Below are 16,742 nucleotides of genomic sequence, written 5' to 3' on the forward strand. Positions count from 1 at the left end.
AGATTGTTGTAGTAGCTTGCTCGTGGTTCGCCCATGTTAACATTGCTGAGTTTCGTATATTATCGTCTACAATATTGGGTAATAGTTGTCAGTCAAATGAAACTGTCTCTGTGGTATAGAGATACATTTATATTGCCAAAACCAAACCACTTTCATAAGGGAAACCTAAAGGTCACACTTGTCCGTTCCATGGCCCAAATTGTTCTGAAGTAAACTGAAGTTCGTCGCTCCCTTATGGAACTTAGTTGAAATTATTAAAATATTATTGTATGAAAATACATAGGAAAGTTTTGAAGGTTGACATGATTTAGTTTACAAAGTTTAATGATGGAGAAATTAGACAATTGTCAAGATACTTTAAAAAATATTTAAAAATAATGTGGACAGTTGGTTAGGTTAGGTTAGCTACAATAAAAAATACTGTGAAATAATGCAAATCGGTGGTTGGATTGGGTTAATTATACTAGAAATATTAAAATAATAAGGGCAATTGGTTACATATAGTTTTAACTTGGTTATTTGTAAAAAATCATTCAAATTGTTTTACAGTATTTTCTACCTATCTAGCATAACCTAACCAACTATTCACTCTTTTAAAGTATTTTAAATTAATGAACCTAACCTAACCTAACAAACTATCCACTATTTTAAAGAAGGTATTTTAAATATAGTTAACCTAATCTAACCGACCAGTCTCACAATATCACCAATTTGTAATATTTACATCTAACCTGACCACTTGTTAAAATGGTAAACTACTAACATTGTGGAGTAGTAATTTTTTATTTTTAGAAAAGTGGCTTTCTTTCAGAATTACTAATGTTTTAACCAATTAACAAAAAAACTTCTAATGAAATACAGCATACATGCTATAAATGGACTTAAAATGAGAAAACATGAGGAGGGTAAAAAAAGCTGTAAATGCACAAAAGCAGCTTCAGAACCTTGGGTTTCCTTTTTATAAATGTCAGTTAAGTGCACTGGTTCATATATAAACACTTATGGCTTTTTAAATCCCTTCTGTGATCCCATGTGATGTAGGGCTGTTGGAATAGAGCTTTCTATAATAAAACAAAAACTAAACAATTGCTATCTAATTTATGTGAAATTGAAATAAAAACTTTAAATCTTTTGTTAAGATCTTACTTCTTAGAGAATACTGTTTATAGGTTTATTTAAAGTGTAACTTTTTATTTTGCACATTTCATACAACAGAAGCTTCAGTGCTGCTCACAGCAGTGGATGGTAGCATTGCAGCAGTGCTTTACACGCTGAATGTGTACATTGTTTACGTTGTGATGAATTTGCATAATAATCATTTTTTTTAAGTCTAACTTAAATAGTTTCTGCTTAAATTAACACCATGGAAGATGTAGTTATTCTGCTGTAGGTAATAAAATATATAAATGTTGTTTACAACCTCTGTAGGACTCATTCAATAAACCAAATAAATTGACGTTGACCAGGGCTACACCCTCCCTAAGCCCGATGTGCCTTGCCAATGAGTGTGTGTGTGCGCATGCATGCGTTTGTCCGCCCCGCCAGAGTAGAGAAGTCTGTGCCACACCCCTAACATAATAACTTGATTAATATAATTTGTAATTTTACTTATATTTAAAACCCCCTAGTATTTTATTTTCTTTCAGCTTAAGTAAGGACGGAGCAGTGCAATACGCAAACATTTTGGAATGCACCCATATGCTGGCAGTTTATTTTTGAAATTAATTAATAATTACTAGGTACTACAAGGAAAAGTTATAAATAATTAATTATGATTTATTATTCAGTGTTCGAGAGGTTCTATTCTGTTTTATGTTGCTTCGCGTGATTATAAACGGCCTAACGGTAATTATACTTGTAACGTTGCAAGACCCTGCCCTCCCTAGTTTTTATAAGACATTTTTAAAAAGATTAAATATTATGTTTTTCCGGTAATGCAGTAGATAAGCTGATAATATGGCTTCAAGGTAGTAATGACCTAGTTTTTCATACTTAGTGTAGTTATTTGTAATATTCTTATAATTAATTTTTATATTTTATTATTATATTCTGAAAATCCTTTTAACTATAATTTTATGTTTTCACTTTGCTGGCTAAGTTATTATTTATGTAAGGGTGAATTTCAGTATTTTATTGCATTAAAATGTTCTTTTAAAAATAATAACATTACGTGTGTTTTATAGTGGTTTTAAGAATGGTGAGTATTATGTGTAGAGAGAAACAAAGATGTGCGGTGACACAGCGGCGCTGAAAGACGATAATTTATCGCATCCTGTGTAAGAGAGAGAGGGAGACATTAGCTCAGACCGTGGGAATATGTGATGGGAATCCCCGAATTCGATGTTAAATTAGAAAGAGATGGAAGGTGTGGGAGAACAGAAACATGTGACCGAGCGAGGGGAAGCCCTCAAAGAAGGGGGATTACTTCATTATAAATGTAAGAACAAAATGTTGTAGCCAATCATAAGGCAGTATTTCAGGGAAGTCCCCAGCTAACTGAAATTTTCTTAGTGTTTAGTGATGTGCTGTGTTTCGTCAGTCATTGTCTGGATGAGGTACCTATAGGTCGCGTGTTGGGCAGTGGCTCACTAATTATAAAGTTATGGAGTTGAAGACAGCATCTCGCGGCTGTAGTCCAGGCTCTGTCATATGTAATCAACCTGTTTATCGTGTTTGGAACTTTGAAGCTAGAATTTTCGACCACAGTCATTGGTAATTGCCCAAAATAAGGCTCGAGTGATCGCAGCTTTGTTCCGAGGACATAGTCCTCTGGCCTTCGTACCGTGAGTCAGTGTGGAACCACTGGACTTACTTACAAATTGTCAATTTAGGAGTTACCCTTTCGGTACCTGTGAACAGTCAAAATGTGTTTGCTTTCGTAGACAAAGAAGTTATGTGAGAAAGATTGTATGTTCTACCTGTACTAATTTATGTAGTTGCAAAATGGCTACCCCGCTGACTGAGAATTGTTGAGCCTTGATAAAAAAATCCATTAATATCAGTTTGGTGTCTGAGAGACATTATTTAAGTGAAGAATCAACGACAATAACAAGTGTCTGAAACTTATATAATTTTGGTGCCCAAATCATTTTTTTTCAAGTGTTTTATGCGTGTCCACTTCAGTCCCAATTTTGAGATAGCCGCCATGGTCTGGGGTGTTACAAACTGCTTCCTGCTGCCAGTGGCGTAGCCAGGATTTGTGTATGGGGGGTGTTAAGAAGCATGCCCCCCCCCCCCCCCCCCCGCCCATATTAAAGCGGGGGCCCGGGGATCCTCCCCCGGGAAAATTTGGATTTTAAGGTGTAAAATAGTGCTATTTTAGCAGTTATCGGTACTTAAATTTAAATATTGTAATGGTAAAAATTTTATTAATTTTAATATGAAATTTGTTTGAGTGATGAATAAGAAATTAATTAAAGATTTGGTGCTAAGGGGGGGGTTTGAACCTCTAAACCCCCCCCCCCTGGCTGCGCCCCTGCCTGCTGCCATGATACCTGGACCACAACAATCCTTAAACCCTAATCTATTATTCAACAGACATAAAAAGTACTAATTAATTTCTTCACATAGCAAGATAATAAATTTTAATTTATTACTGCACTCAAAATAATTTTAAAAGCTTAAACTTAAACTGAGTATTTCTGGGGAATCTATGGGCCCTTTCCACCATCAGAATGTATTAAATATATATTTGCCCTAAAGATTTTGTCATATACAAAATGTTTTTCGCTGGTGTTTAAAATTAGAATTTTTTTTTGTTGCAAAACTATATCTCCCTTAAATAATTCAATATAAATAACCTTGGAGGGAAAAAAGGCCCATAGAACTAAATACTAGTCCTCCCCAGAACTCCTTCATTCATTTGTCCGTTGAGAAGTGAAATATCTTCTTTCAAAAAGACGTTACGGTGAAGGGATATGAATCTAATTACACATTAATGGTTTCAACAGATCTTTTTGTCATAACCATTTTTATCTTCAAATAATGGTTAGTTACATTTGTTAAAGCATAGATCACATATTAAGAGCTTTACAAAGACTAGAAATAGTGTCTATTTACAAAATTATTACAGTTGTAGTAATTACCAAATATAAATTAAATACAAGGTAGACTATTTGATTCAGCCAGTTAATATTAATTTCAGAGATTCCATTAAACTACACATCTACTTAACAATACTTTAACAAAGCCAAATTTTGAATATTGAGTGATAAAAAATTTAAAAGTAGTAAAAAAAATAAAACAATAGCATTTTTAAAAAATAAGCTCAAAAACAATTCAGGCTTCTTTTTTGTTTTAAATTTGTATGTTTTGGTATGTTTGCAATTTTTTGCAATATTTTTATTTATTTTTTGTATGGATAATAAACTAAATATACTGCACATAGCACAAAGATTGCTGTCATGACAGTTAATTTTCCTGAAAAATTTAGTTTTATTGTGCAAATATGTTTAAAAAATGAAATAACATATTATTATTAATTGTTATATCGTTGAAACCAAAATGGTGTATTTTGGTTCCTGTCTCTTTTCCTTAAAACTTGAGTATGTAATTTTTGTTTGCATTCCCCTATTAAGCAAACTGCGCAGCCCACAAGAAACAAAGGAAGGTGGCAGCGCAGGGAAGGGAGGCTGGTGAGCAGTGTTGCAACATTATGTGCATGATGTTGCAAAATGGCGTGCGTTGTGTTCAGCATGGTGGGCACTGTGTTGCAACATGGTGCCTTGGTGATGCAACATGGTGCGCACAGTTTTGCAGCATGGTGTGTGCAGCGTTGAAACATGAAATGTGTAGTGTGGCAAACTGCATGCACGGTGTTGCAACTTGTGCACATGGTGTTGCAGCATGGTGCGTGGAGTGTTGCAGCATGGTGCGTGGAGTGTTGCAGCATGGTGGGCACTGTGTTGCAGCATGGTGTGTGCAGTGTTGCAACATGAAATGTGTAGTGTGGCAAACGGCATGCACGGTGTTGCAACTTGTGCGCACGGTGTTGCAGCATGGTGCGCGTGCACAACAAGCTGCAGCGCGCCATCGCGTGCCTCGAGTTCTTCACGACCCACGAGTGGCGGTTTGCGAGCGACAACGTTGCGCGCCTGCTGGCGAGGCTGCAGCCGCGTGACCGCGCCACCTTCAACTTCGACGTGGCGCAGCTGGACTGGGGCGAGTACTTCGAGCAGTACGTGGTGGGCACGCGCCACTTCGTGCTCAAGGAGGACCCCAGCACGCTGTCTGCCGCGCGGGTGCACCTGCGCAAGTACGTGCCCATTTCCCGCCAGTCAGAATCCCTGCACCTTCGGCAGTGGCGTAGCCAGGATTTATGTATGGGGGGTGTTAAGAAGCATGCCCCCCCCCCCCCCCCCCGGGAAAATTTGGATTTTAAGGTGTAAAATAGTGCTATTTTAGCAGTTTTCAGTACTTAAATTTAAATATTGTAATGGTAAAAATTTTATTAATTTTAATATGAAATTTGTTTGAGTGATGAATAAGAAATTAATTAAAGATTTTTGGCTAAGGGGGGGGGGGGTTTGAACCCCTAAACCCCCCCCCCCCCCCCCGGCTACGCCCCTGACCTTCGGGATACTTTCTTCACAACCGGCGGCATGAGTCAAAGCAATAGTAACAAACGTCAAATGCTCAGAGGGCAAAAAAAAGTGCAACAATGAGGAGTTTGCATTTTAGCACACTCGTATATTTGTGAATTTGCATACTTGCACACATGCACATCTGCATTCTTGTGCTTTAGTGTTCTTGTGCTCTCCCATGCTTGCATTAACATATACTTGCCTACTCGCATACTTCCACAACTTTTTAAATCTTTATACGTGAATATCACTTTTAACGTCTGTGGCGGCCATGTAGCTGTGTTACCTTTGCCTCTGAAAAAGTAAATGTTGGTTCGGTTATTTATGCACTCCCACCAAAAAATTGATTTTCTTTATTTCCCTGATCCAACTAAAACTAAGTGTATTTGTAGGAGAGTTGTGGGTTAGGATGGGACCTAGGTGCGTCTCAGGCCGAAGCCTATACACCCGGTCATGCTGGGATTAGCCATGCAAGGAGAGGGTCCCATGCATCGTCTGCTTTGTGCGAGGGTTTTTCAGCCATGGCATCAAATTAAAATGGCTTAAAACTTTGTTAAGTTGCGCCCAGATGAAATCTGCATAGACACAGAGAAAAACTTGAACACAGTCATGCGGGATGCAAGGGCATGCATTAATTTTGTTTTATTCTGACCGCAAAATTGTACAACAGAGCGGCGAACTTCGGATATGTTCGGCACTGAACAGGGTTCAGTGAAACTTAGGCTTCCCAAGTATAACGTCATTATGATGAGTTTATATCCATATACCAATTCTGTGGCTCCTGCAGCATATGTTGTGTGTACAGATTATTCATTTGATTGCTGGTACTGAGTTTTTATTAATTGTTACCTTGTTTATTGTTACAGAACTGTTCTGGTCACATTTATCTGCCTCTTTTTTCTCAGTTTCCTTGGTACTTGACTTTTTTTTTTTTGTAGTCATACACCAAAGAAGGAAGGTGGTTCGAAGCCCACCCACAGGCCATCCTAATCTTGGTTTTTCATCGTTTACCTAAATCATTTCAAGCCAATGCTGGGATGGTTTATTAATCAATTTCATTTTTGATTTCTTGCACAATTTCACTTATGTATATAATCTCTTATAATCTTGCTGTCAAAGTTGCATTAAGTCAGGGCCGCCGAGAGGGGGGGGCAAAAGGGCCAGGGGCCCGGTAGCCTTAGGGGCCCGGGCACCCGGCTGGGAAGTGGGAAAAAAATGGTTGGAAAAACATTTCTCCCCTTCTATTAAAACATCTTGTACTATATATATATATATATATATATATATAAAAATTGTTTAGTGTGTTCCTAAAACTACAGTCGATAACCAATAACCTAACCGAGCAGTAGGTACTTGTAACATTCAGTTCACACCAAAATACTTGCGTAGTAGCAAAAATGGGAACGTTACAGGGACGTCGGAACAGGGGGGACAGCAGGGGCATGTCGCCCCCGTGCTGTTATGCATGGGGGTGGGGGGGGGGGGGGGGCGAGAGTAGCATTTCGCCCCCCTCCTTTCCCGGAAAAAATGTTTGGTCGTAGTAGTATTTTTCTCAACCTGTAGTTTCAAATGTTGCATTGGTGATCACATTGATTAGAAAATCAAATTTATGATTGTCAATATACTGTAAAATGATTGCAAATTCCTAGATGGTATTTTATTTAAATTGTACTACATCTACTGTCAGAGTAGTATTTAATACATACTACGTCAAATTCTTGGAATGGTATATTTAATATTTTGGTTCGGAAACTCATTAAATAGCACAAATTTGCATCTAAAATTCCAAATTTTTCCGGGGGAGGGCCCCCGGACCCTCCGCTCTATGACTGAGGTAAGTGTGATACATCTGTTCGGCCCCCCACTAATGAAAACGTTCCGATGTCCCTGGAACGTTATAAATAATTAATATGTATTACAAATTTTTCAATGTAATGAACGTGGTTCAGTGTGTTTGAGGTTTTCGAAGTAATAAAATGGATTATTACTTTACATTATTTTAATAATATTTACTTTCAGAATAAATTATTATACTTATGTATTTTAAACACTCATATAATAATGCAATTTGTGATTACCATTTAAGATTTTTTTTTTTTTTTTTTTTAGCAACATATACATCAAAATTAATTATTATTTGTATTTTGATGGGATTAACAATGTAAAAGTGCACTGATATAATACATGCAAATGCTCTCTTTTTTTTGCGTAACTAGGAAATCGTTATGTATGTTCAAATGAAGTATGCAATTTTACGATACCGTATATATTTATGGTATAGGCCTACGTAGAAGTGGTATGCAAAAAAAAAAAAGGAAGGGAGCCCACTACCCCAGCTGCCCAGGGGCCCACAAATTCTCTCAGCGGCCCTGCATTAAGTTGAATAAAAAATTTAACTATCTGAGATATATTTTTAAAATGTGTTTATAGCTTAGAGATCTTACAGTGCTAAATTCTTTTTTATATCCATTAATGTGTGATTTTTTTTTTCCAGGATGCTTTGGATGCACCGAGTGACACAATTTCTATTGGTTGCAATAGTTTGCCGTTTACTTGTGACGAACTCTAGTCTCGCACGACAGACATGGTTTTCGTTTTTCGAATTGGTTTTACGACTTGTAAGGTTGCTGCCTTTCATTCAAAAAACGTGAAATTGAAAAAAAATAGACATACGTGACGTAAACCTAGTGCCATTGCAAAGTTAGAGACCATATCATTTCGCAGTATTATTGACCATCAGGATAGACTTTACCATCCTACACAAACTGGAGCATCACTCAGCCCAAGGAGTATAGAAGTAAACAGAGATTTCCCTTGCAGCTTAAACATAATTCCTAGTTTTTTTCTCTGGAATTTGTCACTTATGATTCTTCACTACTAACCACACAGCATAAATTCAAAGAAAATAAGTTTTGTCCCGAATTATATCAGGGTCTAGGGTATTTTAGAATTCTTCAGGTTTACGATGTAGGAAAATTTAATACATTTAATTTTATAGGTCTGAATAAATTATCATCTAATTTGTATTTTTTATTTCTTGATATCCATGAAATAAAACTTAAGGATTTTTTAAGATTAGAGACAGAAGGTGGTGTTCGTTGGTGGTCTAAAACAATGCTAAGTTAAACTAGTTGTTTCACAATACGTAACTATCTTTGGCTCATAAAATCGTGATATTCATTTACACAAATACCCATCTAATGCAATACACACAATTTGGCTTTATTTGAAGTGGTAGCTAAAAACACCACAGATACGCAAATGGGAATGTACCATTAACTGTGCCTTCAAGAATAAACTTTTACATTCAAACACACATGATCACACAAAAATTAACATAAATGTTGGTATTTAAACATAAATATTTACTGAGGTCTCCTGATTCCTCTACACTTAGGCACTACACATTAATTAATAGTTAGGCATCCTATTTATTATTTTAAATATACATATTAGACAGGCATATCCAATGCAAAACACAACAAAATTTTAACAAATGAGATTTAAAAAACAAGGATGAGAACCTGATGTTGTAAAATTTGTTGATTCACTTATTTATTAAAATAAAATTTCTTAAGTAGTTAACTCAACACTAAAATGTTGTACAATTCAAAATAATTATATTAAGAAAGTATAATCACAGTTTGTTCACAAGTCATATTATTCCAAATTATTTATAATTCCGCTCTGAATGTGAATGATGTTCTGATGTTGGTAAAGATGGAATCCTTAGCGTAGAGTAAGTGCATCATAGGCCCAGGCTCAGCTTTGAGCACTTGTTTGGCTCGGCTCGACTCGGAACCGGCCGTCTCGGAACAGTACACGCCAACGTCCGCACGCTTTATCGGCATTACTCAGGCGGTTCCTTCAGTCACACACAGCTGCCGAAAAGGTCGTCATACAAGTCAGGTAGTGGTGCACATTGTTAAAATGAGAATTTCGTACAATGAAGAGGACGTTATGATTGTGGTTCCGCGTGATGGGTTAAATGGGGAGGGCAGAAATATTGACAAGAGAGTATATAAAAACCTTTAATATGTAAATTAACAGTAATAACAATAATAATAATGATTAACCCATTTATAATAATGATAACTAGGAGAAAAATTCGGAGTATGTTCGTATGGTGTATGGTCAAAAATTCATGAGCCAGTCTCGTATGTGTACACCTTTGACAGAATATTATTTTCTTGTTATGGTGGGCCAGGTGGAACCAAGCAGTTGAAATACATAACATTAATTATCATACAAACATATTGGGTCAAGATCGTCTATAAAATACTGTAATTTCTTCGTACTATTTTGATGACAAGAAATATTTTTACAGGCGAATTTATTTTCTGATGAATCATGGGTATACTGTAATGCAACATCTGCTATTTCATTGGCCCAGTCTATTATATTCTGCAACTGGAAAGAGCCAGCAAAAGTGAATTTTGCGGATACAAAGATAGCTTGTTGAAACCTAAGAAACAGTCACATTTCCCCATGATAAATCGTCATCCCAGTTACCCTGTTGATGGGACCAATTCCGTATGCTAGAGAAACTTATAACAGTTTTGAATCTAGTCTGCTGGTCTGAAATAATGTGACAAGATAAGGTCTCTGTACATCATCTGAAGCTTTCTGTCTTCTCTTGAACGTTGTGTTTGAAGAAAATTGGATGTAACACCAAGATTACTATTTTTGCAATTATTTTTATAATAAAATGTTCAGCATGCAATATATTGTTCTAAAATAAAACACATATAGGGATGTTTATGTAACAAAATACACTATGTTTTGTGGTGAGTGGAATATAGAATAACAGCTGCCACTGCCATACTTAACTCAGCAAGCGGAAACTGGCAGAAAGTATTGCTCGATAGCATGGATAATTAAACTATGGTTTCGACCAATTCTTGAGTGGCGTTGTACTGCATGATGGTTGTTAAAATAACTCATATATTACCGAAAGTAATGTCATTAAATGTAGTTGAAAACACCGTATATGCCAACAGAAATGATCAGAAAACTGTATAGTCAAAAAATGTTTGGCAGTTTTTTATCAGAACTTGTAAATAAAAATGATCAAGAATAAATTGTTACATGTTTCACAGTGAATTTAACAAAATAATGTTTCAAAAGTTTTATTCCAAAGTGAAATGTATAGAACATAAAAATAAACTGCTGTTTTGCTACGAATACTCATGATAAAACAGTGTTTGTGACATTGCCAACTTTCCTTTTCCTGTCTCAATAATATTTAAGGAAGACTGGAACATGTGTGAAAAATTCATGATTCCCATATAATATTTGTCATGATTATCTGGAAACACTTCAGACAAATTAGAGGTTCGACAAAATTCACAACGTACCACAGATAGTATTGTAATTTTTTAAATCACATCAGTTTCCTATTTTTGAAAAAATTATTTGGGTCAAAACCAGTGTTAAAATACAATTCATGTGCAGCGAGGAAGGAACATAGCAAGAAGGCCTATAGAACTATAGTTTAACACATTCCAGTTTGGAATTTATTTTTGCTAATTTATTACCAGCAGTTTTATAGCAACAATTTAATAATTTGAATATTCTCCCCTACATATCAGTGGTTAGCTAGACTTTCAATTCTCTGGAAATACATCCTTGATTCAGTCAGTGTAAATTTGAACATTGTTAAAATATTATTTTTTTAGTTTATTTAGAAATAAATAATAAAATACCTCACCACTCCACTGTTAAATATTTTCACCTTAAATTTATGAAGAACATTGGATAAACTTTACCCAAGGATCTTTATAAATTTATGGGAACTGACCATTATTTACTATTTTTATAATGTGTTCATCTTAATCTTTAAGTATTAACAAAACCTTTTAAGACCATGGAAAATATACTCTTCTTCATTTTACGTGCTTGTTTATCCTGTTTACAGCAAAATACAAAACTTGCAAGTTTAAATTCGATGTTGTTTCTACAAAGAACCAATTAGCTGACAATATGAATAATCGTTAGTTTTTTATGTGCATTATTTGTTGGAAAGTTCTTAATTTTTTCTCTTATTTCTAACAGTATGGAATAGCGAAAATGTAACTGCAATGTGTGTTTTTAATTTTGGTTATTTATATACATGTGACTTTAAAGGACAGTAATTTCAGTGAGAGGGCTATGGTGGTTATATGTCAGATCAATTTTTTCCTACCAAGGCAATTTGGGTTGAATTCCCAGCGGGGTCAACCCCAGATAATTCGCAAGTGGAAAACATGGTCTAAGTTGCTGTTTCTCTCGTTTCCCTGGCCGTTCATCCGTCAACTCTACACTTTCACCTCCCCATCCATCATCGTATCAAATGGTCAACCATACTTTATATAAGCTGCAGTTTGTTTATTTACACAAGAAAATTAACTTTCTGTACTTTTGCAAAATATTTCTTTGGAAATCAGTTGCAAAGTAATAGTTTGTAATACTACAAGAAATATATTGTAATTTTGTACAACACATCGTCTATGGATACTTTTGCATATATGAGATACGTTTTTCAAGATAATACTGATTATTTTCTACAAAGATTAGTGCATAATTTTATATTATAATTGTTTCATTCAAGCATAATTATTTAAATCATGGAAAACATAATTGAATATTCACTAACTTGACTGTATTAATTTTATTATTTTAATAATGTGCGCAGTAAATACTGAGAAGTTATTCAGGGAACATATAACAAATAATTTTAAATATTGGAGCTACTGGGCTAAAACAAACCATGAATGCCCAGGTAAGAATCTAAACACAGTATCACTGCAAGCACTATTTTGTAGTGATTCAGTTGTTTTCATGAAAGTGTAAAAATTTACAAATATCTGAAATTTTACATAAATACTAGCAGACCCGACAGACGTTGTCCTGTACACACGTCGTTAATTCGAAAATTTCAAACATTCTTCAATAAGCTGTAACAATCTGGACTGTTTTGATGAAAATTATTATTCAAGAGTTATTTTAATATCTAACGTCATTACATGTACACTTATACAAATTCGACCGATCGGTAGCATGTGAGTATATACTGTGTGTGTAAGTATGCATATACTGTATGAGTGAAGTGAAATGTAGAAGCTGTGTTAACTAAAAAGATGCATCTATTACCACACTCCACGGATGAAATTTGTAGACTGGATAATAGCAGCCACTGTATATGATTATTGACACGGATATTTCTAGGCGTCACCGAAAATTTTAAGTGAATGATATGACTGATTACAGGTTGGGATATTATCCGTGGAGTGTGGCAATAACAGCATCGTAAATACAAACTTTAACTTGTTTTAAGTAAAGGTAAAAAATCTTATAGTGAAACCATTTTATAACATTTATTTATTAATTTACAAAAACTTAATTTATCTTAATGCTATTGGATGTACAATATTTTTAGTTAATCCTTGAGGCGTATAAACAAACAAATTCGATGGTTTTCCAACTCTGGAACACGCAACATATAATTGACCGTGAGAAAAACACGGATTTTCTAAATCTAAGCCACAATTTGTCATGGTTTGGCCTTGTGACTTATTTATAGTCATAGCATATGCCAAGCGGATTGGAAATTGTAAACGTTTGAATGGTATAGGCGAATCTGAAGGAATCATTGGGATCCGTGGTAGAAGTACAACCTCACCTTGAAATTTTCCACTCAAAATAGTAGCTTCAAGAATGTTGCCCATGATTTTTTTTATAACTAATCGCGTCCCATTACATACATTCGGAGCATTCAAATTTCGAAGCAAAATTATAGGTGAACCAACCTTCAGTCGCAAATTATGTGGTGGCATTCCAGGTAAATCTAATGAATTTAAAAATTCTACAGGATAGTTAACAACTTCATCTGGATTAACAACAGTGTCGATCGATTTAAATGTAGTTTCATTACCAGGCAGTAATTGCTGTATTTTGAAATTGATGGCATCAACATCTAAATTTTTCGCAGCTAAAATTGCTTGCTCTCGTAGCCATCCATGATTAGTACAATTATGTCTCTAATCTGGAAAGATACTGTTTATTAACTCATCTTTGGTAGCCACCATGTTGCAAAAATTCTCTGGAAGTCGAATATTTTGTGTATCTTCATACAATTCAATTTTACCATTGCCAATATCCAACAATTGTTCAGAGAATATTGACGCTAATGGATCATTTTGAAGTTGAACGCGCATATTAATAGTAAGGCATAATTTGCTGACACTTCGCCATAGATAAGATTCTTTTAAACATGCGTTTATTTCGTCTGCATATGTCGCGCGTGGAATGACTGGTAATGTTTGTCTGAAATCACCAGACAGCAACAATAGAGCACCACCGAAAAGCCTAGTATTATCCTTGATATCTTTCAGGGACCTGTCGAGAGCTTCAAGCGAATGCTTGTGGGCCATGGTACATTCATCCCAGATAATAATTTTGCATTTTCTCAAAACTTGAGCCATGCCTGAATGCTTCTTTATGTTACACATTGCTTCGGGATTTGTGTGAACATTCAAAGGTAATTTAAGCGCTGAATGCGCCGTCCGTCCACCATTAAGTAACGTTGCTGCGATTCCTGATGAATCAATAGCCAATGCAATATTATTTTGTGATCGGATGCGCGCAAGTATCAATGAAATGAGGAATGTTTTACCAGTACCACCTGGTGCATCCAAAAAAAAAGAATCCACCTTGTTGCGCTGCAATTGATACATTAATTTGATCATATACATTTCGTTGCTCAGCAGTGAGCAATTGTTCATTATTGGCAACAAAAGTAGCCAAAGAAAGTTCTATCGAAGTGGTGTTCCCGTTGAACATCGCTGTTGATGGTATCTACTGCTGGGCGGTTCGGCGCTGGCATGCCGAAATGGATGAGCGGCATATTCGAAATAAGAATACAAATATCCTCAATAATTATTAATGACTCATTATATATTTCTGCGGAGAATTCAATATTTGGATTTTGATTAGTAATTCTAATCCGATGTAAAATATCCTCACTCATTGAGTCTTTATATTTGTCCCACAAAGCAGATGCTTCAGACGGAAAACACGTTGTCAATATTATTGAAAATAATTGACGAATTTGTTGTGGAGATTAGCTAAGTGCTGCATCTGCAAGTGTGAGATCCCAATGGTTATCATCCTCCAATAAATGTAACTCACGACACGCATCAAAGAAAGTGTCGTATAAAGTACCATTGACTTTTCGCAAATATCGGAAAGATGTTGGTCCAGGAACGTTAACCAATAATAACAAACGCAAAAAAAAAAACATTCGCGTTGCTTAGGATGAACTGTATGTATTCGACATAAAGTATTTGTCATAAATATGTCGGTGAATCCTGGGACTGGAATGCCTCGTTTCCGTGGTTCCCAATTTTTTGATTGTTTATTCCACGTAAAAAATTTAGGAACATCAGTATACATTAATGTCCTTGCGAATTGACCAACAACATCTTGTCGGCAACAAAGGTTGAAAAATTCAGTAAGAGTTGTTTTTGGAGCCGTTAAAGCTTGTTGTAGTGCAGTCTGTTCTGTAAAGTAAACACGCTGTCCGTTTTCAATATGCACAGCCAAATGTATAACAGCAGGATCCCTTTCATGTATAGGAAACGTAAAAATGTGCCAAATAGCTTCGTTACTGCTTATGTATTGACCCATTTGATAACGTGTAATTTCGTCATTGTCATTTACATTTTGAACAGCGAATACAGCTTTATCACTGCCCTTGTGAACATACTTACAAATGTATTTTATAGATTTCACTGAACTGCATAGTTCAACGTTTATGTGCGCTTTATAGGTTTTGCACAGCAATGGTGAATATGGAACTACCCAGCGATTATCAATATCTACTGTCACACCGTTTGACAGACGCAATTCATATGATTGACCGCCATTGTCTACGTCTCTATGCCGGTAAGATGGATAACCGTCAATATTGGTGATAGTATCAGATTGGCATGGTTTTGGAAAACGTTTCGTACATTTTTCATTGTCCATACATAGTGACATCATGTTTAGAGTACCACATGGACCATGGATCATATTAGTAGTTACAATGTCAAACAATTCTTGATCAACATTCGGATCTGGAACTTCGGCTGAAATAATTTTGTCGATTTCTTCTGGGCGTACTTTATCCACCAACCAAATCAAAATATGCGCATGAGGTAAACCTCGTTTTTGCCATTCAACAGAGTAAAGCCAACATGTTTCACCAAATACCGAGTGATGTGTAATCAAATTCATCAAAGATTTTAATTTTTTTTTAAAAACACGTGCAGTGATATCATGGCGATGCATCGATGTTTGACCTGGCAACAACAAACTTTGAATTTCATCCCAGTTTGGATTACACATAAATGTGATAAAAAGATCTGGTCGGCCATATGCACGTACGTAAGTCATGGCGTCTTGAATATACTCATGCATATGACGCGGACTACCAATGTATGATGATGGGAGAATATATGCGCTACCGATGTTGTTGATGTCATTAGATGCATCTACATTACCAATAACGGCGTCACGCAAATGAATGTACTCCTCAGCACGAAGTTTTGTTTGATTAAATTTTATATATCGTAATCTCTCACTTTCGATTTTTACGTACATATCGACAATATACTGATGAAATAGCTGTCTGCATCGGAGAATGGTATTGTCTTCATTAGCACGAATCATCAATCGATATGCGTAGAAGTTCATAGCACTAACTTTCTTGATCAGTTCTTCACCTGCAAATAAATATATATATGAGAGATACAGAAATTATTTGGGAAAAAAAAATCTGTAAGATAGTTTATAAGTTGTACCTGTAGTTGGATTCCTTTGTTTAATATTTAAAGGGTATCCATCTTCTCCTTCCCAAAATATCAAGGGATACTGCAATGCATCGTAAGAATGATGATTGTCTTGAATTATTTGCATCGTATTATCTCTGCGTTGAATGCAAATGTCCCGACGTTCACATGGGTCACCAGCCATAACAACTGCAACTTCATTAATAGTTGGAACATTATATGTGCTTGCGTGCTCTCCGTAGGGCACTTTGTCTGCTTTAATAATAATGGCGTAGTTGTCGTTTTGCAGTCTGCTAGAAAAAGTCTTGAACAATTGCAACAACTGGTTATGGTTTTGCAAAAACGTTTC

The 16,742-nt window shown here is 35.7% G+C and overlaps 1 protein-coding gene across 1 annotated transcript in view; it reads left to right on the forward strand.

Annotated features, from left to right (window-relative positions):
- Positions 1–10,780, forward strand: part of LOC134529146 (putative fatty acyl-CoA reductase CG5065) — a 218,543-nt gene extending 207,763 nt beyond the window's left edge. The window contains exons 8-9 of the mRNA XM_063362916.1: positions 4,997–5,254; positions 8,077–10,780. Of these exons, the coding sequence (XP_063218986.1) occupies positions 4,997–5,254; positions 8,077–8,233 (415 nt within the window). The 3' untranslated portion in view covers positions 8,234–10,780. The remainder of the gene's footprint in view (positions 1–4,996; positions 5,255–8,076) is intronic.
- Positions 10,781–16,742: the final 5,962 nt, after the last annotated feature.

Source organism: Bacillus rossius, chromosome 2 (genome assembly GCF_032445375.1).
Source record: "Bacillus rossius redtenbacheri isolate Brsri chromosome 2, Brsri_v3, whole genome shotgun sequence".
In the NCBI taxonomy this organism is placed as follows: Eukaryota; Metazoa; Arthropoda; class Insecta; order Phasmatodea; family Bacillidae; genus Bacillus; species Bacillus rossius.